The 21,552-nt window shown below is 44.5% G+C and overlaps 1 protein-coding gene across 3 annotated transcripts in view; it reads right to left on the bottom strand.

The window, feature by feature from the left end:
* ARHGAP35 (Rho GTPase activating protein 35) overlaps positions 1–21,552 on the bottom strand; it is a 105,622-nt gene that overhangs the window by 55,687 nt on the left and 28,383 nt on the right. For all 3 annotated transcript variants that reach the window (XM_080908777.1, XM_080908776.1, XM_080908778.1), the window contains one exon: positions 1,970–5,841. In XM_080908777.1, the coding sequence (XP_080764903.1) occupies positions 1,970–5,650 (3,681 nt within the window). In that variant the 5' untranslated portion in view covers positions 5,651–5,841. The remainder of the gene's footprint in view (positions 1–1,969; positions 5,842–21,552) is intronic.

The following is a 21,552-nucleotide window of genomic DNA, read 5'->3' as shown; positions in this document are numbered from 1 at the left end:
GAATCATTTCAATCTGATTTGCAGAGGCGTGGCCTGCATAACTTAAGACAGGCCGGAAGCTGGTACTTTATGCCTGCTGATCCAGCAGCTGGGGGCATGTCTGGTCTCCAGCAGGTACAAAGCTCAAGATGCAGAGACTAGCTGTTTCTGTGGAGTTAAACCTTCACCACAGTGTTTGATCTAGAAATCAGGGCTTGCCCGACAATTTTTTTAAAAAATTATTTGCTTTTTTTTTCTGAGAAAAGTTCCAGGCTGGCCTTAGATCTGGTAGGATTTTCCTGTTTCTATCTCTTGAATGTGGGAATTACAGTTGTACACCACCACACTTGGTTTTAGGTAGTGCTGAAACTGAAACCCAGTGCTTCTCCAAGGGTTGGTACATTCTCTACCACTTGAGCTACATCCCCAGACTGAGAAAATGTGTTTTCAAAGCATCGTTTGCAGTATTAAAAATATTGCCAAAAGTCAGAAAGAGGCTTGTAATTCAGTGTGCTATTATGCCACCCTCCTAATTCCCAGGTGTGCCTAACACCCCCACAAATCAGAAGACTGTCAGCATCTGCATAAGCTGTTCCAGCAATAGTGCTTTACCAGGAGTGGAGGAGGAAGAAAGCCAAAACATTTAAAACACTCAAATTCAGGATCATTCAGCAGGGGACCTTTGGAGAGAACACAGGGAGGCTGGGTAGATTTCTAAGTAAGAACTACTTTCACTGGGTCTTCCCTCCACGTCTTGAAGAACAAAATCCAAGAGGCGGCATGGGCGCCGCGTAGACACGTAAGCTGTAGAATAACTAAATGGGTAGAATGCAGTAGCCAGAGATAGGGGCCCAGAACCCATACAACACTGCTTTGCCCTTTCTGACACTGCACAGACAAGTAGGCCATGGAAGCCCTGGGCAGTAGTGACTGAGAACACTCTGCATGCCCTGGGTCACAATGGTGTCATACTCCTGCTTCTCCCAGGGCCATGGGCTACCACAATGGCCTCTATGCTATCTCTCAGGACTCCAAATGATACAATATTTTCATATGGTGTGTCATATAGTATTAATTTGTGGCAACTGCACCCTTCAAGGCCCTTGTAAAGCCTCATATGACTGGCTGATGTCTGTTGTTTCCTGGTAGGGAGGAGGGAACTGAGCATGGTCCTGTGTTTAATGATGGTCACAGGCTATTGTTTTATCTGTCAGTTTCTCACTGAGAGGTCATCCTCTCAACAGTACTCCCTACAATAGATGGCAGGGTGAATTGGGTGAGTTTGTCTCAAAGCCTAAGCCCTTTAAGAGGACAAGGTACTGCCTTCAGCCTTCGGCAAGAAAACACTTCATCTGCTGCTGCATTAGGGACAGGCCCGACATGTACACCACTACTAGTACCCCCTTTCCTTGTTGGTCCCCACTACACCTGTGGCCCCTGGTGTAGAGACGCACTGATTGGGGCAACGACTACAGAAGGATGGAACACATAAGTCACACTTCTCAAACACGGAGAAGCGCCATGCTGAGACTTGTGGCCATTTCAGCACTTTGACAGATTTGTGTGTGCAGAGAACCATTTACTTCTCACCAATGCAAACTGCCACACGCTTTGCAATCAGCAAAGGAAAGGAGGAATGTGTCAGAGTCATACAGATAGAAGAAGAATGTTCAGGACGAAGGGTGCAAATCTGCAATCTTTAGGGGAGCAGAGAGAATCCATGTCACTGGCTTGGTCACTTGTCAGGATACTGAAAGGCTACAGCACCTGCTCATTTGGGTAATCACTACTCTAGGTGAAGGCATGAGACCTGCCAGTAGTAGATATCTAATGTACCAGGCCAAAGAATGAATGTACTCTCAAAGTTACGTGTTCCCACATCCTGTATTTTTTAAAAAAACAAGTTGTCCTTGAATAGTTTTCATCATCAATCAAATCTCATGGAGACGCTATGCAAACCTTTCCCAACTCATCCCAAGTCAGGTCTTACCTTGGTGTTCCGCCTTAGACTTCGAAGGATATTCCTCCTCCTGGGGTCCTCGTCTGTTTCATATGGAATGACAGCATTGTCCCCTTTATAACCTTGGGATGCCTGGTCCTCCTCTTTCTTTCGGATGGGTCCCAGCTCATCATCACTCCCGACACTGAAGCTGGTGCGGTAACTAGCAAACCGCCCCAGGCGGGTGCATCTCGTCCTATATAGCACAGGCTTACTCACTGCGGACACTTTTCGGCCTCGCTCTAGTGAACTTGTGTCCATCTCACTGTCAGAACCATTGCCACTGCCATTGGACTGGGCTTTGTTGATGTTCCGAATGGTAATGATCTTGCCCTGGGTGCTGTCGTGGGGCACCGAGTATATGTTTTCTTCTTCATTCCTCGGCTTGACCACAGCATCCATGGGCTCCGCGTAGTCAGAAGGATCGAACCCATCCTGAGGCATCCAGGGGCTAGAAGACATAGACTTCCTCTGTCCCTCCCGATGACCTTGGTCTAAGTAAGCGAGATCTTTTGTGATATCAAAATGAACAGGAGGCTTTGGTTTGACTGGTGGAGGTACTTTGTTGTTCAGTTTACTCTCAAAATTGCTCATTATGAATGACAGCCCATCATTTCCCTCCAGCTCCATAGAGAACTTGGAATGATCTTTGGACAGGGAGGGCAATGTCGCATCTTCCCGAAACAGGTGGTACGACGGAGGCTCCACATCCTCTTCTGAGTCCTGTAAGTTTGAATTGCAGAGGGGTGACCCGGCCCTGGGGGAGCTGAACACCTCCTCAGTGCTGCTGCAGGCCTCAGCCACATTATCGTACATGTGTGTGGCCTCAATTATGTTCTTTTTCTCCACCACATCTTTAAAAAAGGGATGAAAGAGCTCAAGTTTATGCTGGGGCTGGCTACAAGGGATGCTTGTGAATCTCCCATCAATTTCTTGTGCAATTTCCTCTCCCTCTGTTAGCTGCTCTCGACTTAAGTCATTGTCCAGGACATCTACAGCGCCATCAGTGAGTGCGACAAGCTGGATGGGGATAATATCCTGCACTTCACAAAGAAAGGCACGTAACATTGCCAAGGAGGCCTTACGTTTGGCTGAATAAAAAACAATGTACCCATGAACCAACCGGCTCTTTCGAATGCTAAATGAGGAATGGTATGAAAGAACAGACAGCTCAATGCGCTTCTTGTGTAGTCCAATTGGAAGTTCAAGTAAAACAGAGTTGCTGCTCCCACAGTGGGAAGATTTACAAGTTTGGGACTGCAGGACAGGAGAGAGAATGTCATCTGCACTAAAGGGATCACCACACATCAGACACATGACAATTCGAAGGTCCACATCTGCCAAATCTTTGATACTAGCAGTGGAACTAACCAGGTTTAAGTTGCGCTTAGAGTCCAGGAGTCCCTTCAGAACTTGACTGATCTGCTTCTCGTTAATGTTGCGTCCATAACCAATGCCAGCAGACGCGGGATCGAGAAAGATACATTGAAGTTTGCTGGCAATCTGCTGGCCTTGCTGTATTAAGCTGTGCAGAGTCTCTCCACTTGTGTCCCCTCTCTTGTTAACTAAAATTAAGGTCAAGGGGAGGTGGACTAAGTGGTTATCCCGCCTGCCCAGGGTAGACTCTCTGCTCTTCTCTATACTCTCCACCACATAGGACAGTGACTCCTTTGAATTGTAAAGGCAGAGACAGCCATGGGGTTGGAAGGTTGGTGTCTGGAAAGAGTTCACAGGAAGCCGGACATTTCCCTCTATTGGTCTCAGAGAAAGCTCATACATTTTACCATCTATTACATACTTGTCATCATTTGTACAAAGAGCTCGGATTTCATTGGCCAACTCTCGGGCAAGGCCATCTTTGCCTAGGATGACCAAATTGATCCTATCAATATTGGGGTCAGACAGAGAGTTCTTCTGATTCCTATCAGATGGTCGGATAAAGCGTGAACTGATCAAGTGTTCAATCTTAGCATCTACACAAGCTGGACAGCTCGGGCATGTCTCCTTCGTCGGGTGGTACACAAAATGAATGTGCTTCAGAATGAGGGCATCACGCTCTGCTTGGAGCTTCTGCAACGCTTTAAATCGTTGCTCTTCACCTAGAACATCCTGAATGACACCCATCTTTTCCTTGCTGGGTTTAGCATCCAGCTCTAGCTCATAAAACAATTCTGAATACTCCAAAAGCAACTCCTGGAACTCTTCCTTTGCCCGGTCTATAATCTGCTTTTGGTGCTTGCCATAGATGTCCATATACACCGACTCTTCCAGCCACTGGTAGAAATCTTCATTCATAATAAAACTACGAGCTTCTTCCCACGGTTTCCCGGGAGTTATGAAAGGAGAGGTCTCCAGGTTTTCTTTGAAAGCCCTTCGCATCTCAGCTCTCTTTCTCTCATTCCTCAGCTTCTCCAAGTGGGTCTCATACAACTGCTCGGCAGGGACAGTATCCATCAAGTCAAAGGGAATCCGCTCATTTTCCATGTTGTCAATGTGGCTGGTGGCATCCCATGGTGTCTCTTCAAGTACAACAAACCACTTTAGGAACTCTGGCTTGGCCTCTAACAGCTTTTTTGCTTTAATACAGCTCAGGTGGTCCACTTCATCTAGATTAGGGATGAGGGCTTCAAAAGCCAGTGGCAGGGCTGCCAGGTACAGCTTTCTCCGCCGCTCAATATGCTCATGCTTGAGGCGGTGAATGTGCTGCAGGAAGAGCTTCTTGGCCTTCTGTGTTCCTTCCAGGTAGACGTAGTCCTGGTACTCAGGGGAGGCCTGCATCTTTCGGCTGACACTCAGCCAGTTCTCATTGTGACTTTTCACAATGCGGCTCACCAACCATTCATACTTATCCTTTGCTGTAGCTATCTGCTGACTCTGCTGCTTGAGAGCTTCAAAGTAAGGGATGATTTTCGTCTTTCCTCGACTCTTATCAATGAGTTGCACTAAGGTGCTGAAAGCCAAGTCCACATTCACATTGGACCTTGCAGAGGTCTCTACAACCTGGAGGTTCTTTTTGCTTAAGGCAAAAGTATGTGCATCTCTAATGTACCGCTCAACGCCCTCATCACACTTAGTTAGGACTACCACTATGGGCTTTTTTGTTTTTGCAAGCTGATTGTAGAGATTGGAGACAAACTTGAGCTGGTCATCAAAGTTCCTGTTCATGCCCCTGCTAACATCGATGCCCAGAAGGAAACCGTCAACCAGCAGCTTCCCATCTGGCATCTGTTTCTGCTCAAAGTCTTGCTCCAGCCCCAGCTGGTCAGTGCAAAAATACATGAGTTTTTCAGCTGAAGCAAGCTTGGTGGCTGCGGCTCTCTTGATGTAGGGCTGCAGTGCCGTGCTTCGATGAGGTTGAAAAGTCTGATCGTCAATAAACTCAGTCTGCTCCACAATGTGCATCTTACATTCCACACAGTCCTCCAGGGAGCGACTAACTTCTCCCCAGTACAGAAAGTGGTCATTATTGACCACCCGCCCACCAAAGTCACTGGTGCTAAGGACAGAAGTGTGGTCCAGGTGGAACTCATCAGCACTCGGGCGCACAAAGCGGTTACACAGACAAGACTTTCCAATGCCGCACTGGCCTTTCTCCTTCTCAGTGCCGGACAATCCCACCACACTGATGTTGTAGGTGGGGATGCGGACATCTTGCTTTCTTGCCATCATCATCTTCGAAACATCCTGCCACAATCAGCCACTTCCAAGATTAGATTAGTGTTCTACAGTACAGTGAGAGCTTCTTAGCAGTGCCAGTGGACACTGGCTGCCCAAGCAGCACAAATGTTAGGTCCCATAGTGTTCTAAACCAGTATGATGTCAGTTCTTCCTACTTCTCATCGCCAAATGACCAACATGTCTGCCTAGATCAAGGGGAAAAAGAAAAACCATCAGCATCCAAACTATTTTAACCACTGAATTACAATAAAAGTATTTTTTAATTAAAAAATGATTTAGTAAACCTAATATTCCAGGCCTTGTGTTAGGTGATAGTTTAAGGTTGACATCAAGGTTGTTGAAACTGTTCTGGGGATAAAAGTATTTGCTGCGTAAGCCTGACAACCCAAGTTTAATTTCTGGATCCCACGGAGAAAGGAAAGAATCAATTTTTCAAAGTTGTTCTCGAACTTCCACACATGTGCTATGACAAGTACACACCTACACAGGAGGGTGTGTGCATGTGTATTATACAAAATGATTATAGTAAAAAGGCTTATATCAGTGTGTTTTCAAACAGGTATAGTCCAGACCAGGCAGGTGGATATAAACAAGGAGAATGCAAACCGCTAAGGTGACAAGTGAGTCTGGAGGAAACGCCTCTAACTCTAAGGTAGGATGGATATAAGATGGGCAAGAAATATCTTCTGTTTTGTTTTTTGAGGTAGGGTTTTCCGGTGTGGCTCTGGCTATCTTGGAACTGATCTGTAGACCAGGCTGGCCTCAGACTCAGAGATCCACCTCTACCCGTATCTCCCAATTGCTGAGATTAAAGGTGTGCACCAATATGCTTTGTTGGGCCAGAAATGGACAGACGGATGGACAGAGAGACAGATACATAGTAGGTAGGTACATAGATATCTGAGAAGCAAAGGAATTGTACAGTAATGAATTATACCCCACTGCAAAAATATGAACTAAAGTCTAATCATTGGATCACATATGAGTCACGACAGAAGGTTAAATAAATATGGGGAAATCTTGAGGAGTACGACACTGACAGCTAAGTCAAGTGCCTCCTAAGACTGCTTATTGATTACCAGGAGAAGCAGACAACACCTTTACTCAGTAATCGAAATCCACATCGTCAGTATGGTGTGGAAGCACTTAGGAGACTGAGGCAGGAGAGACAGTAGGTCAAGAGCAGCCCTGAATACAGAGAGGACTGGGGAGGACAGAAGAGAAAGGAGTAAGAGAATGAACCTGCAAGACCCATAATCTTGCTTTCAAATTTACTACAAAGCTACAGCAATCAAAACAGTCCTGCAGTGACATAAAAAAACAAATGGAAAAGAAATTGGAAGCTCACAGCTAAATCATCACATATATCATTAAAAAAAAAAAAACAGGTTGGCCTTAGACTCACAGCGTGCCTGCCTCTGTCACTATGCCTGACTAACTACATGAATTTTGACAAGGATGTTGAGATTGTTCATTGGGAAAGGGACAGACTTCTTACCATTTGGTACTGGGGAAGGTGGATCTTCACACAGGAAAGGGCAGAGTGGTAGGCCTTATACCACACCTTAGGAAGCTAACCTTAGGCTAGGGATGTGACTCCGATGTAAGAATATTGCATAGCATTTGCAAGGCACTGAGTGGTGGGGTATGCACTGGGGAAATCTCTGAATTTAAGGCCAGCCTGGTCTACATAGTTAAGTCTCCATCCAAGACTACACATTACAGTTCTGTCTCAAAAAAACAAGAACAAAAACCACAAACAAAAAACAACTCCGAATGGATCAGAAACCTAAAACTACAAAGCACAGAAGAAAAACTAGGGCAAAAAACCCCCCACCACCACAGGAACTGGTGGGTGGCGCAGAGGTGAGTACTGGCCACCAAGCCTGCCAAAAAAGATGTAACCCCATCAAGCTGATCCCGACTGCACATGGTAACATGCATTCACACACAAATCTACACATGTACACACTCAATACTCACTTAACTCTGAACAGGATTTAACAGGAGACTTACTGTATCTTAAGAGCTGTAAAAACCAGAAGGTGTAACAATGCTGGTTTCAATGGATGAGGGAAGTAGTGAATGAAGGGAACCAACCCTGCACTCACTGTGCAATGAAGTCACAGGGATGAGCTCTGGTAATGGCTATTTATGAATAGATTGAACACTTATGAAATACATACTAAAAATGGCTAAGTCTGTAACATCTTTCACACAGTAAAATCAATGCAGGTAAGAGGATGAAGCTCAGTGATAAAACATGAGTAAGAATAAATCAGAAGAAAATAATTAATATTGGTGTATATAAAATGGATGGCTATATTGAGATAAAGTATTCCTACTTTTAGAGAAGTCATACTAAAGGTTTGTTTTTGTTTGTTTGTTTTTTGGGGGGTAGAAGAAAAGAGGCAAAATGAATGTAAACATTCATGAGAAAACTTTCACCCCCCACTTCTCTGAACGGCTGCCACATAAACAAAATGAAGCCATTGTAATATCTCAAATCTATGTACCTCCCTCCAACACAAGGCAGGAAAGAGCTATACAAAGATCAGCAAGCTTGGCACAGGGATAGCAGTGCACACGGTTTGTTTTCATCGGTGACAGAGTGGGTGAGGACTACTGATGAAGCCCCAAAGACTAGGGTGCTCAGACCAAGGGACAGGGGTCACAAGGTCTCAAACCAACCTATCTTGAAACATATTTAGCAACAGGATCTTCCTTGAAGTGACCACAGTGTGCAACTGGCAATCAATGACTCAGCTCTCTGTACAGTGGGTCTAATAACACATCCCTTCCCAGAAACCACAGAGAAAAATGAAACAACAAAAGACGCATCAAATTTGAAGTAAAATGCACCATCATCTGTTCATCTTGCTTAGTCATAATTTTCAAATGACAAGATGGTCTTAACTGCAGAAAGCTGAAATGAAAAGAACAGCCACTAATATGTATGTAGTTTGCTGCGATTTTGAGACAGGGTCTCAGTGTACAACCCAGGCTGGCCTTGAACTCCAACTCCTGCTTAGCTTTCTGACTGGTATATGCCACCATGTGTGAATGCAACAGATAATTTAAACTCCAAATTATGTTCACAGCCAAAAATGTTACAAAAATTTGAAAATCGGGTGGCATGGAAATAGTTAATTTTTGAACACCTGCTAACTTCCAATTGCTAGAAACCTAATAAGTTCCCTGGTGTAACTGCAGTCTCGGCTTTGATGTCTGGATAGTGCAGTTTTACTAGTTCCTCAATTGGACTGAATTACACAGTAAACAAAGCTGGCTATAAATCTAAAGATGTCTCAAACACTTAGTTTAGAGAAAATAACTTTAAGTGCCTGGCCACATACACATTCAACTTAAGCCATTAAACTTAGTGAACACAAGACCATAAAGAGAGCAGAGAACGAGGAAGGAGTCTCCAAGACTTCATGATGCCCAGTGTCCTCAAACTTATATCTGGTAAGAAACAGATCCTTAAGTGGCAACTAAGGGACAAAATAGAATGTCCATCCCAGTGTTTTCTGGTACTAGCCCTTTCCAAAGTGGAGAGTGGCAACAGAGGAAAGACACATCTTTAAAACTAACCCAGCAGTTAAAATACTTTCTGCTCTTGCAGAGGACCTGAGTTCAATTCTTAGCATCCACATGATGGCTCACAACCACCAGTAGCTCCCTAGCATTCAGACAGTGCACTTTCATACTGCCTCGGGGAGGAGGGCCCTTCAGGATTGTTTTCAGCTCTTTATCACAGTGCTGTGCTGCTATAAAACCCATGCCATGTGCTCTGCAGACCGTGTCAGTGTCTAGAACTGTCTGCGATGTGCAGCACTGACTCTCACCCAGGGTAGGAAGCTGCTCCAGTCCCAAGACAGCACCAGAAATGCTGCTGTGACCCCAAAGTACACGGACTACTTCTGCCCAGGGGCCGTACCTGAAGGTGTATTCCCTGATAAACAGTCCCCACCACCACCACCACCACCACCCACAGGAGCGCATGCTTCTGCGCTCTGGTCTCCAATGACCCACAAGACACAGAATTCTAACCTCAATCCATTATCAAAATTATAGTGCCCAAATAAGAGAATATCTAAAACCTCCATATGCCACCAACTATGGCTAGGAAGAAATCACTTCATGGCTGTTACTCTTGAAAAGCCTAACATATCACTTGCTACTGTCACTTTCCTTCATCCCAGTCAGGTAAAGAATGAAAACACAGAGCTTGAAGAGATGGCTCAGTGGTTAGAGCACTGACTGCTCTTCCAGAGGTCCTGAGTTCAAATCCCAGCAACCACATGGTGGCTCACAACCATCTGTAATGGGATTACAGCCCTCTTCTAGTGTGTCTGAAGATAAGGACAGTGTACTCACATAAAATAAACAAACAAATCTTTAAAAAAAAATAAAAGCACATGTAAGCAGCACAATGGAAAGGCATCTTCTAAGCCTCTTCGACCTCGGCTCCTGAGTGTCTCAGAGGTGTCAGTCACAATCAGCCAGTAAAACGTCTGTTATTTAGCTGCAGGAAAGACAGCAGAAGACGTATAGGTAGGAGGCAGAAGATACCTATCTTCAAGGCACATTCCCTGTCTCTTGAAGGAAGAAAAAAAAAAGGTGAGCAGGGAGCACAAGCCAGGTGTCACAGTGCACATCTAAGACCCCAGACCCCAGAATAAGCAGAAACACAAGTTCAAGGCTTGCGTAGGCAATTTAGACCCCTGTCTCCAAAATTAAAAAAGTGGGAATACACCTCATGCTAGCATAAAAGGCCATGGGTTCAAACTTCAACACCATTGAAACAACAGCCCTCAGTGACAGTCAGTACCCAGCTCCTAGATGGTAGAGTCAGGAGGACTGCTGGTATTCAACAGGCAGTTCAACAGGTATTCAACTACAGAGCAAGTTCAGGCAGCAGGGTTATGGAAGACACTGTCTGAAACAAGTAACATCCCACAAACCTTGGGGCTTTAAAGATGGCTGTGATTAAGAGTATCTGCTGTTCTAGAGGACCTGGGTTCTAGTTCTAGACCCCATAGAGCAACTCAAAATGGTCTGTAACTCTTCCAGGGGGTCTGACACTTTCTTCTGGCCTTCAAGGAACCCAGGCGCACATACATGCAGGTAAAACACACATAAACTTAAAGACAAAAGATCAGGAGGGTAAGGAACTATTAGCAGTTACTAGATGGTGGGAAAGAATCACTTTCTTCAGTAGTACCGCATGCTCCAGTAAATGATTTCCGACCTGTGCTCCTGCAAACAACCCTAAGTAAACAAAAGATGGGGGTGGGTTAAACAGGACTTGGAGAGAAATGCAAGTGCACGATGGGGTAAAAACGATCAAAGTATAATATGGAGTGTATGGAAATTGACAAATAATGAAACAATTTTTTTAAAGTTGTTGAAAAGAAAACAAAAAGAACACTATTCTCTGCTCTACTGAACTGCTGAATTTAACTCTAGAAAACATTTTTAAAAGCCCAATGCTTTCATTTTCATAGTAATGGCAGTAAGGTAAGATTTGTAGTTTTTGCTTTTCATTTAGAAGAGAGAAACTAGAGATGAAAAGACAGAAAGAAGTACAGTCCAAGGTCGTCATCCACACAAGAAACCTACCGACGTAAGACAGAGCAGGCAAGCATAGTAAGTAGCTGTGATCATCTTCTGAACCTGGGAGAGATGTGGAGAACACCTTGTTTCTGGGAATCAGAATGATAAGGGGATTTTAAGTGACACCTTTAATTCTACTCACTTGCCCAGCACATGTGCCTTACAGAAGAAAGGTCCCCACTGGGTGGCCCTGCTACACTAACTTCCCCCTTCCTGCAGAGTCCCAGAAACAATCTATGTCACTCTACTCTTCAGAATTGAGAAACATCTACCCATCAGCTCAACCTGGCACTTAGCGACAACGCAGCGTCAATGTACTGAGTAAGGAGATGCAGTGACTTCAGACGGCTCCGCAGTTAAGAGGACTTAAGTTCAGTTTCCAGTACCCACATGGCAGTTCACAACCATCTATCTCTAACCCTAGTTTTAGGGGATCCCCTCCTCTCTTCTGACCTCTGCAGGCACCAGGCACAGACGTACATGGTGTACAGACATACACGCATGCAAAACATTCAAACATGTATAATAAAAGTTTTGAAAAAAGAAAAATTTAAATGACATCTGCCTCCCTTGATGTTATTTTACTTCTTGAGACAGGGTCTCAAACTGGCTTCAAAGTGGCAGCGTAGCTGAGAATGACCTTGAAACAATCCAGGGTTACCGGTATTATAAGCATATGTCACCTCAGCCAATGGATGGAGAGCTAATCAAGGGTTCATTTTTACTAGGCAAAAACCCAACTAAGCCTTATCATTAGTCTCATATCTCTCCTGGTAATATTGCCACCTAAAAATTCTTTACCCAAAAAATCCCCATATTCTAATGAATTACTCATGTAAAACAAAGTCCTACCTGAGCACAGCAACTATAATTCTGCCTTTTAACCCAATTCAAACTAAAATAATAGTATCTGTGTGTGTTGTGTGGAAACCATGGAAGAAAAGAGTCTGGCAGGCAGCAAAGACCCTGCTGCTGCTACCTCTCATATAGGGTACAGATCTTCTGTGGAAAGAAAGGTTCTCACAACTAGAGAGTCTATGCTGGGCTTCCAATTCACAGAATCTTTGAAATGGATCCACTGGATTTGCAGGAAGACTACAATAAATGTTACTTGTCTGGTCTGGAAACCATCTCCAGACAGGCTGTTTTTGGCTATTGTGCATGAACCCTCGAAGCCATGCTATTCCCTCTGCAGACTATAAAGCCCAACTAGCAAAGAATCAGGAATGGCAAGGCCTTCAATCAAGAACTGGAAAGTCAGGTGTCTGTTTTGAAAATACTGTGGCCTAAAGTTAGTTTTATAAAGATCATCCACCAAAGACCCTGACGCTCTGTTCACAATATGTGCCAACAGCCCCTCTCCATCTGTTTTCCTGAGTCCTGGTAAAAGACCCTGACTAAGATGGTGCTCTTACCCCAACCAGCCCACACTTTGTAAAGACAGTCATTTTCCACCCTTAACACGATTCTCAAGCTTTGAGGCCAGCCAAACTGTACAAACTGCTTGTAAAGTGACACAGTAAAGCCAAATTATCCAGAAGACAGAATCAGATTGCCACGATCAATGAAGGGGGCTGTGTCAGCAAAAGCGCTTCCTTAAACTGTATCCTCAGCAGCTGGAACCAGGCAGCTTCAGAACTCTATACTTATTCAAAGTATAAGGCAAAAATAAACAAAGACAAAACCAGAAGCTGGTTTATTATATCTCTCTGGGCTACCTGCCTACTATGTTATAAAATATGTATCTGATTTTATTCCTGTTTCCTGGCTTACTTCTAAAATCTTTGGAATCTTCACAGTAGTAAAGGTTCTTTTGCATGCTGTTTGCTTTAGAAGGGAGGCAGCTCACGGAAAGAACAGGGCAGGACTGGAGTGAGTCCAGTAGCTCAAGCCTCTATAGAGCTGACCACAAACAGTCAATGATCTAATTAACCAGGCCTATCTACTGAAGCCCCGTAAAACCTCCACAGCTGACAACACCGAAGCTCAAGGACAGGCATGTGGCCACTCTGCATCCTTTCCAATTCACCCCGCCCTTTCCACACCTCATCTGCATGTTTTGTTACATCAACAGTGCTTCCCTGAGCTTTGTGGATGACACTAGCAAATTAACCAAGAAAGAGGCTGTGGGTAGACTGGTGTACAATCAGAGTTCAGTAAAATAGAACACCAGGACTTACATGGGAAGTGGGGGGAAGAATCTTGATGGACTAAGCCCTAAACCCGAGAGGTGACATGATCCCTGGGGACATAGTATTAGGGATGCATTGAGTCTGAGGGACCCACTGGTATTTGTTAGATGGAGGGTGGTGGAATAAGGGGGTTGGATAGAGAGGTGGGGAAGATCTTCTACATTTCTGATGTTAGAGTTGAGGTGTCAGAGTATAGTGAGAAAAAAGTTTATATTTATCCCTGTATTCTCAGAATTGGGGGTCATCACAGATTTGCTGAGTCAGACATGGAGGTATATGACAGCTCTTGCACAGTGGACACAGGTCAAGAGTTCAAGGTCATCTTGGGCTATATATTGAGGCCAGCCCAGGTACATAACATCCTGTCTCAAAACACAAAAAGAATATTCTTCCCCCGTTCCCCTTTCCCTCTCAGAAGTTTATTCTCCTCTCACTTTTCCCTAATAAAGCTATTTGCTTTGCTTAAAAAGGGGGGCAGGGAGGATACTTGAGAGATTGTCTCAGTGATTAAGAGCACCTACGTATTGTTTTTGCAGAGGACCTGAGTAATGGTTCCTAGCACCCTTGTGGTGGATCACAATGATCCACCAATGATCAGTTCTAAGAAATCTGATGACCTCTTCTGACGACCTCTATGGATATGTCATATTCATGGTATGTGTGTGTGTACACATACATGTAAGCAAAACACTCATATACAGAAAATAAAGCTATAGATACATAGACAGACAGATAGATATAGATAGATAAATGAGGGAGGGAGAGAAGGAGGGAGGGGAGAGAGGGAGACTGACTGACTTCCTCGGATGCTAGTTGACAGAAGTGTGGACTGGGAAGGAAAATCAAGAGTAGGAAGTGAGGAAGTTTGACTCTTGTGTAACCACACATTCTTCTAAGATATGGATTCAGATGTGCTTACTGTAGTCAATCACTGAAGTCTGTAGAGGTAGCAAAATTATTCAGAGACATGTTTACATTGCCAGAAAGCTGGTCTGCTGTATGTATAAAAAATGCAGACAGCTCTAATCCCAGGACCCAGGAGGCAGCAAGGGTCTGAGGCCAGCCTAGTCTACACATTTTGAGAGGCAGTCAGAGTTACACAGTGAGACCCCCTCCCCCCAATAAAAGCTGTTAAAGAAAAATTCCCAAGATGCTTTATGGTAGTATAAGATACATCAGTGAAGTCCCAAGGAAACTGTAATTAGATGGCAAGAACATAAGACTGTTGACAGGCTGCAAGCAGTATCTCCCCCATCTGGTGCTGGAGAGGGAACAAAGGTACTAAAGGTACATTAGCCCCACATCTTTCACCTGACTAGATTATGGGATATACAGAGTATCTTACTAGGCAAGTCTGTGTCACTGCCCCCGCCCTCCTCACAGCTGTTAAACAAAAGTGTAGAGTCCACTTCCTGGCAGGATTAAGTGGACATGTGAAACTGGAATTAGGCATGCTGCCCAAGCAGCAGTCCCAGGCACAGCCTTGATAGAGGCTTACAGCAAAAACTCTGGGCCACACAAATTCAACATGAGAGCTTTCTCTACCTTGCTGTGGGACACTGACAGAAGCTGTTTGTGCTGAAGGACATAACAGAGAAGCCATGACGTCTAGGTGAGTCACTTCTGAGACTCCTGAGTGTCTACACAGGGTGGGGCTACCTGAGTAAAATGGAGAGAAACCCTTAGGAACAAGAGGCACTCTTCTCCCTAAGACTGACTCTAAGGAACTGAGATGACTTTAAGGTTCTAGTGATGCTTGGACATCATCCTATAACAGTCCCAGAAGCTACAACATAATCAGCTACCCACTTGGAAGGATGCTACTCCTAAGGAAGCAGGGCTGGGTGAATGGCACAAGGTACTGCCCAATATTGAAGGCCTGTGTGGACACATGTGCACGGACCAGAAGAGTTTCTTATTCCCATATTCCTCAGACATACTGTAAGGAAAACAAAGAACAGTATTTAGGACATATTAGACAAGCACTACATATGAAAGGTAACATGGCACAGTGCACGTGGCTATCCTTACCAAATTAAAAACAAACGTTATCCTATCTCACATTAAGACCAATTTTATCCAGGGGCAGGGGCATACGTACCACGATGCCTATGTGTTGTTGGGAAAGTAATTTATGGGAGTTAGACATCTCTTTCTACCATGCGGCTCTCTGGCTTGAAGTCACATCATCAAGCTTGGTGGCAAACACCTTGTCAACCCTCATCATTCATTTGCTTTTAAACACTTAAAAATCTAGTAAGGTTTTTCATTTTTTGGTTTTTTAATTTCTTGGCAGGACAAAGCTCTTTTTGGAAAAAGATTCTTTACTCCAGCATTTGGGGGAAGAGGCAAAATGATCTCAAGTTCAAGGATAACCTGAGTCTTGGAGACCCCGACAAAAAAAACACAATGAATATTCTTCGTGTTTCTGAATATACAAGAAGACTGTGCACAGTGCAGAAACATACACTTTGCTGTTATCTGGAAAGAAGATGTTAGCCTCATTTTAAGTCCAGCAGTAGGCCTTGCTATTCCCCTGACAGCATTCCAACCTGACAATTAGGATTTCGGCCCATTATTTCTAATTAGTCCTCACTATTCATTTGCATTATTCCATAATTTGCCAGTCCTAAAGTGGGCTATTGTGCAAGTAATGTAACTTACACCCAATGCACAACCTTTGGGGGTGGAGGGCTTGGCTTTTACTTCCTAATATGCCTGAACTGAAGGAGTAAGGGCAATATCAGAGGCCAGAACAAAGTTTACTTCTACACCCAGTAAACTTTAATCGAGAACAGTTTACGTTTACACAGGTAAAACCAATACTCACATTCACCTTGGCTATTTTTTGAGCCCCAAAATTATATATATGCCTGTCTTGTTTAAAATGAAGTTAAAAACAGCATCATGAACTAAACAAAATGAAACAAAACAAAACTCACACAACTGTGGTAAAAGAGATGAACAAATGACTGGAATCTTCACAAACTGTGCCTTAGGCCTAATCTTATCTCAAAATCAGCTAAACAGGGGCTTTGCTCTTTGTTCTTTTGCAGAAGACTGCATTTTTAAAAGCTAAATTTTCTATTGGTTCCCCGCCCCCCCTCGTTTAAGGCAAGGTCTTATATACCATGATGGCCAACTGGAGACTGAGGAGGAAACAGCTGATCTTCCTGAGTTCTGGGGTTTACAAGTATATTCCACTGTGCCTTTATTGATGCATACTAGACACACAATGTACAATCTGAGCTGCAATTCCAGCCCCAAATAAACTGGACTGTCTGAGAAAAGGAAGTTCTTTTATTATTGGCAAGAACAGAAAGACACTGGGTCAGCTGGATTGACACCTACTGCTGGGCCTAGCGATCTGAGTTCCATTCCTAGAACTCAAATGATGGAAACAGCCAACTCTGCCACACATGCACCAAGGAATGTGCCTCCCCCGCCCCGCCACTCTGGGGAAGGGGAAAGACAACGGATGGAGGGACGGGATGGGACAGGATAGGATGCTACTACTTAGGTATATTATCTTTCACAATGTAAAAAGCCCATTTTGGGTCCTTCTCTGAGCCAGGACACAGAAACATGCCTTCAGACTGTGTAAGCTTTATACATTTTTATATCATTTTCTAGAAGACATGCAAACAAAGTTTACACAGCTAGCAAGCACATCTGGGACTCTAATAGGCCAATTCATCATATTCTTGACCCTTGTCCTCCAGGACATGCTAGGGTCATGGCAAACAGGTAACACTAATCCTCACTGCTGCAAGTGCAGAAGCTATGCTTTGAGGAGCCAAGGATGTAACTTCAGGCTCAAGAGGTGGCACACCGGGACTCTCAACCTCAAGAGAACATTCTAGCTTAGTCTGCTTTCATGCTGGGATTCCACATTTTTTAAAATGTTGCCAGTTTTGGTGGTATACACCTTTAATCCTAGCACTCTGGGGATGGGGCAAGTAGAACTATGTGAGTTCCAGGACAACCTGGACTTCATACCAAGATCCAGGCACTGTGGTACACATCTGTCTGTAACTCTAACACTTAGCACTTGGGATACATAGCCAGACTGATGGATGGATGGGAAGGAAGGAGGAAAGGGGCTGGGGATATAGTTCATTTGGCAGAGTGCTTGCCTAGTATGCACTAAACCCTGGATTCAACTCTAAATAAACTGTCTGGACATAGTATCCTACATCTATAATCCTAGACTCCAGGAGGAAAAAAAAACTCAAGGTTATCATCCCTCAGCATATAACCCCAGAGGCCGGTCTAGACTCCTGCAGACCCTGCCTCGAGACACATGCACGCACGCTCCTAAGGTTCTATGATTTTGCTTTTTAAAGCAAAACACTAAATACTCAGACATCTAGCAGTCTAATTCCCAAGACTGTCTAAAGGTAGGAGTCAAACAAGTTGCCACGATCCCCTCAAATTCTTCCCCCTCTTTCTTCTCCTGGAAGCCAATCAGACAAGTGAAACTGAGACAGGAGGAAATAGCAGTTTAGCCAGGGTCCTGGTACACAGGGGTGCCAGCCTCCATTCTCTAAGGAGCCAAGGCTTCTGAGTGTGCTTACACAAGCACAGCAGGGCAGACCTAGAGTGAAGAAGGGCATCTTCCTGCTCCCTCCCTATCGCCATCCTGCCCTTTCACCCTCATGGGAACCCGCTTCCCATGTAAAGACCAAGTCCAACCTGCTTTTAACAAGTGCTGTGCACAAACAACTGTCTTCGGTGGGATCACTGACACAGTGGCGGTGTGGGACACTCCTTTGAAAAGCCTTGTTGGGTTTCAGCTATGTAATTTAGTGGTGGCTCACAGGAAGTGCTGGGAGCCAGATTCTTTCAGCCTGTGCTCAAGGCCGTAATTTCCTTCCCATACTTAAATCAATGACCCTGTGGCTCTCTGTCAAGGGAGTGGGCTGAGGGTAAAGGGCAGAAAAATAAGAAGCAAAATCTGAAGAAACTGGGTTGATCAGAGATTCCTAAGATTCTTCTCAAGATTAACTAAAGAGGACCGCTGAAGAACAGTCTGCAGCCTCTCACTGAAAATCCCCACATGGCAGAGAGGGCTGGCAACCAGTAAGACCTGGAAGTTGACCAGGAGAAGAGGCATTCCCAGAAGTCACCTCAGACCTGGGGCCATCCTGTGCCCAGCCAGTGTGGGAGAGGTTAACCAAAATCCTAGAAGCAGAATGACTGGGAAGTGAAGGGTGAGGTGGGGCAGGGGGAGGACACTTGCTGAAACTGAGGGAGGCTAATGCAGATAAGATAGCAGGATCCTGAGTTCGAAGCCGGCCAGCACCACTGATATACAGCAACAAGCTGTCTCTACCATAGGCAGATATTATGAGCCTGCCTGTTTGTTTCATACAGCACCTGTTCACCCTTCAACACTTCAAGTGCAACTTTAAACTATAAAATATGTCTTGTTGGAAAATCCAAACATAAGAAAACAGTAGTGTTCCTATGAGGAATCTAGTAAACAAACTTTCCTATATAATGCTAGCTTCCTGATTCCCTTCAGATAACAGACAAGAATAGTAACTTGTTCCTCCTTATCAGACACCATTCCTTAGAAAGTGCTTGGCCTGTAATTTTTTGAAGATCAGTGAGTCACATCTTATCACTGCTGCAGCCCTGGGACTAAGAAGGAAAACAGGCCCAGCCCACTCTTAGGAAGCAACAGCTGACCTACCTAAAGGAGGAAATCACCTTGACCCCATGCATTTGGCTGACCTTCAGAATACCTCCTCCTCTCCTGGTCCAATTACCAAGAACACGTATACCTTTCGGAACTGCACGAAAGACACTGTACTGCCACTGTCAACAAATCCAGAGCTTCCCTTTTGACCTTATGCCTTGCCCTGTGACACAGGACCCTGAAGAGCAGTCAGTCACTGTAGCTGTGATGTTAAATTTACGAGACGACAGGTAGCATGGCTAATGTGATTTCTTGCAGTCCGTGACATTCAAGGAAGATTTGGGGCCCACAACTCCTGACTACTTGTACCTTCCTTCTCAAACCTCAACTCTGCCTTTGTCTGGATCCATCTATTTCTATTGCTTCTTGGGAAAGCCTCCATGCAAGCCTGTCTTGGGTTTAAAATGCCACCTATAACCTGACAAGCCTTCCTGTTGTTAACCTTCACTAGCAAGGTATGGAATACAACTTGTCCATACCAAGATGCCACAACAGACACATTAACCCTTTTGCAATCTTTATGAAAGATAGATTACATTCAGCTAAACAGAAAACCACTTCTGTCCAGAGAAGAATCACATACAATAAACAGAACAAGATGTCTGCTTGTTCAGGGGAAGGGTTATTTGTTGTAATTTGTCAATCTGTAGGCTGGGGAGATGGCTCAATGGGTAAGAACACTTAGTACCTGATTCAGATCCCCAGCACCCACAAAAGCGCCAGGTGTGAGCCAGGCTATGCTAGTGCACGCCTTTAATTCCAGCACTAGGGAGGCAGAGGCAGGCAGATCTCCATGAGTTCGAGGCCAGCCTGGTCTTCAGAAAGAGTTCCAGGAAAGCCAGGACTACACAGAAAAACCTGTCTCAAGAACGAACCAATCAAACAAACAAGCAACCCCCACTCCTAAAACAAACCTAGTCAGGCGTGATCTTGTACACTTGTACCTCCAGTGTGCTGTGCATTGGTAGGGTGTGTATTCTTGGCACATGACAGGGAGTAAAGCAGAGAGCAACAAAGGATAACATCTCATCTTCTCTGTCCTCCAAACCCAGGCACATACATAGTGGACCATTTAAAAAATGGAGACAAAACACACCCCACCAAGATTATGAGTTCAAAAAAAAACTTGAGCTACTCAACTCCTATTTTTCTTATTAACAAGAACTCAACTTGGTTGATTTATGAGAGCCAAAAGCTATGTCAGGCCCCCACAAAAAGTCAACTAGGCTCAAACGATGTAAGTCCCCATTCACACTAGTAGATGTACAGAGAAAGACAACAGAAAGCTGCTGGCCTGTAAGTGACCTGGCCTTCTGCACTACCCCTTACACAGAACCCTCAGTCTCTCTACAGGTGCACACCCTACTGCTGTCTGCAGCCAGAGCTTTATATCTGCTAGCTCCTAACTACAGGTCATTTGATTTTTAGAACTTCATAAAACATCTATAAACCTGTGCCACTCTGTAAGAATGTCAAGAATGTTAAGGGCTCAACTAGTACTCTTTCAAAGTGACCTTCACAAAGGACTGCCTCTATTACTTTGCCGACTAACATGTCAGGAGACAAAATATTCCTATCACAGGCTACTGAACTTGGAAAGTCAAAGCCATTAGAAAAGGCTTTGAAAAAAACAAGGCAGAGTCATGTCGAATGTGGTTGTATATACATACCTTCAATGCCAGCACCTGGGAGGAAGAGGCAGGTGGTACTCTCTTAGTCCAAGTTTAAGTCTGAGTCTGGTCTGTCTGCATAGCCAGACCCTGTCTCAAACAAACAAACAAACAATGCAAAAATGGACTTTAAAAAGCCATTCAGGGGCCATGGGCTAGTGGTACACACCTTTGATCCCAGGACTCAGGAGGCAGAGACAAGAGGATCTCTGAGGCCAGCCTAGTCTACAAAGTGAGTTCCAGGACAGCCAAGACCACATAGAGAAAGAAACCCTGTCTTGAGACCAACAAACAAACACACCAAAAAAGCCATTCACTGTGAGTGAGAAACAGAATTCTGAGCAAGGTAATATTAACACTGTCATGGAAGAGTACTTGGCAAGTAGCCAACAAGACCCGGACTGCTGCTTGCTGGGTCATCAAATCCTGCTCTGGGGAGGGAAAGCACACACAGATAAAAACCAGTCAAATGGCATTTCACAGCCAAGCTACCCTGCCAGCTCTCCCGTCAGCAAGATTTGTGGACAGTGGTGTTTAGATATCTCAGGCTAACCTAATAAAAACCTAAATGCATACTATTATAATCAGCCTGATAGCCATCAGTCCCTTCACTAGGGATGAACACTTCATCGTCAACATCTAGGAAGGACAATACACTTGCTTTAAGGGAGCTGACCAGAATCCTGTAACCTCACATGTTCCCTCCGGTGC

Source organism: Micromys minutus (assembly GCF_963924665.1).
Source record: "Micromys minutus genome assembly, chromosome: 32".
NCBI classification, from domain to species: Eukaryota; Metazoa; Chordata; class Mammalia; order Rodentia; family Muridae; genus Micromys; species Micromys minutus.
This window is presented reverse-complemented; position numbering and strand designations above follow the sequence as displayed.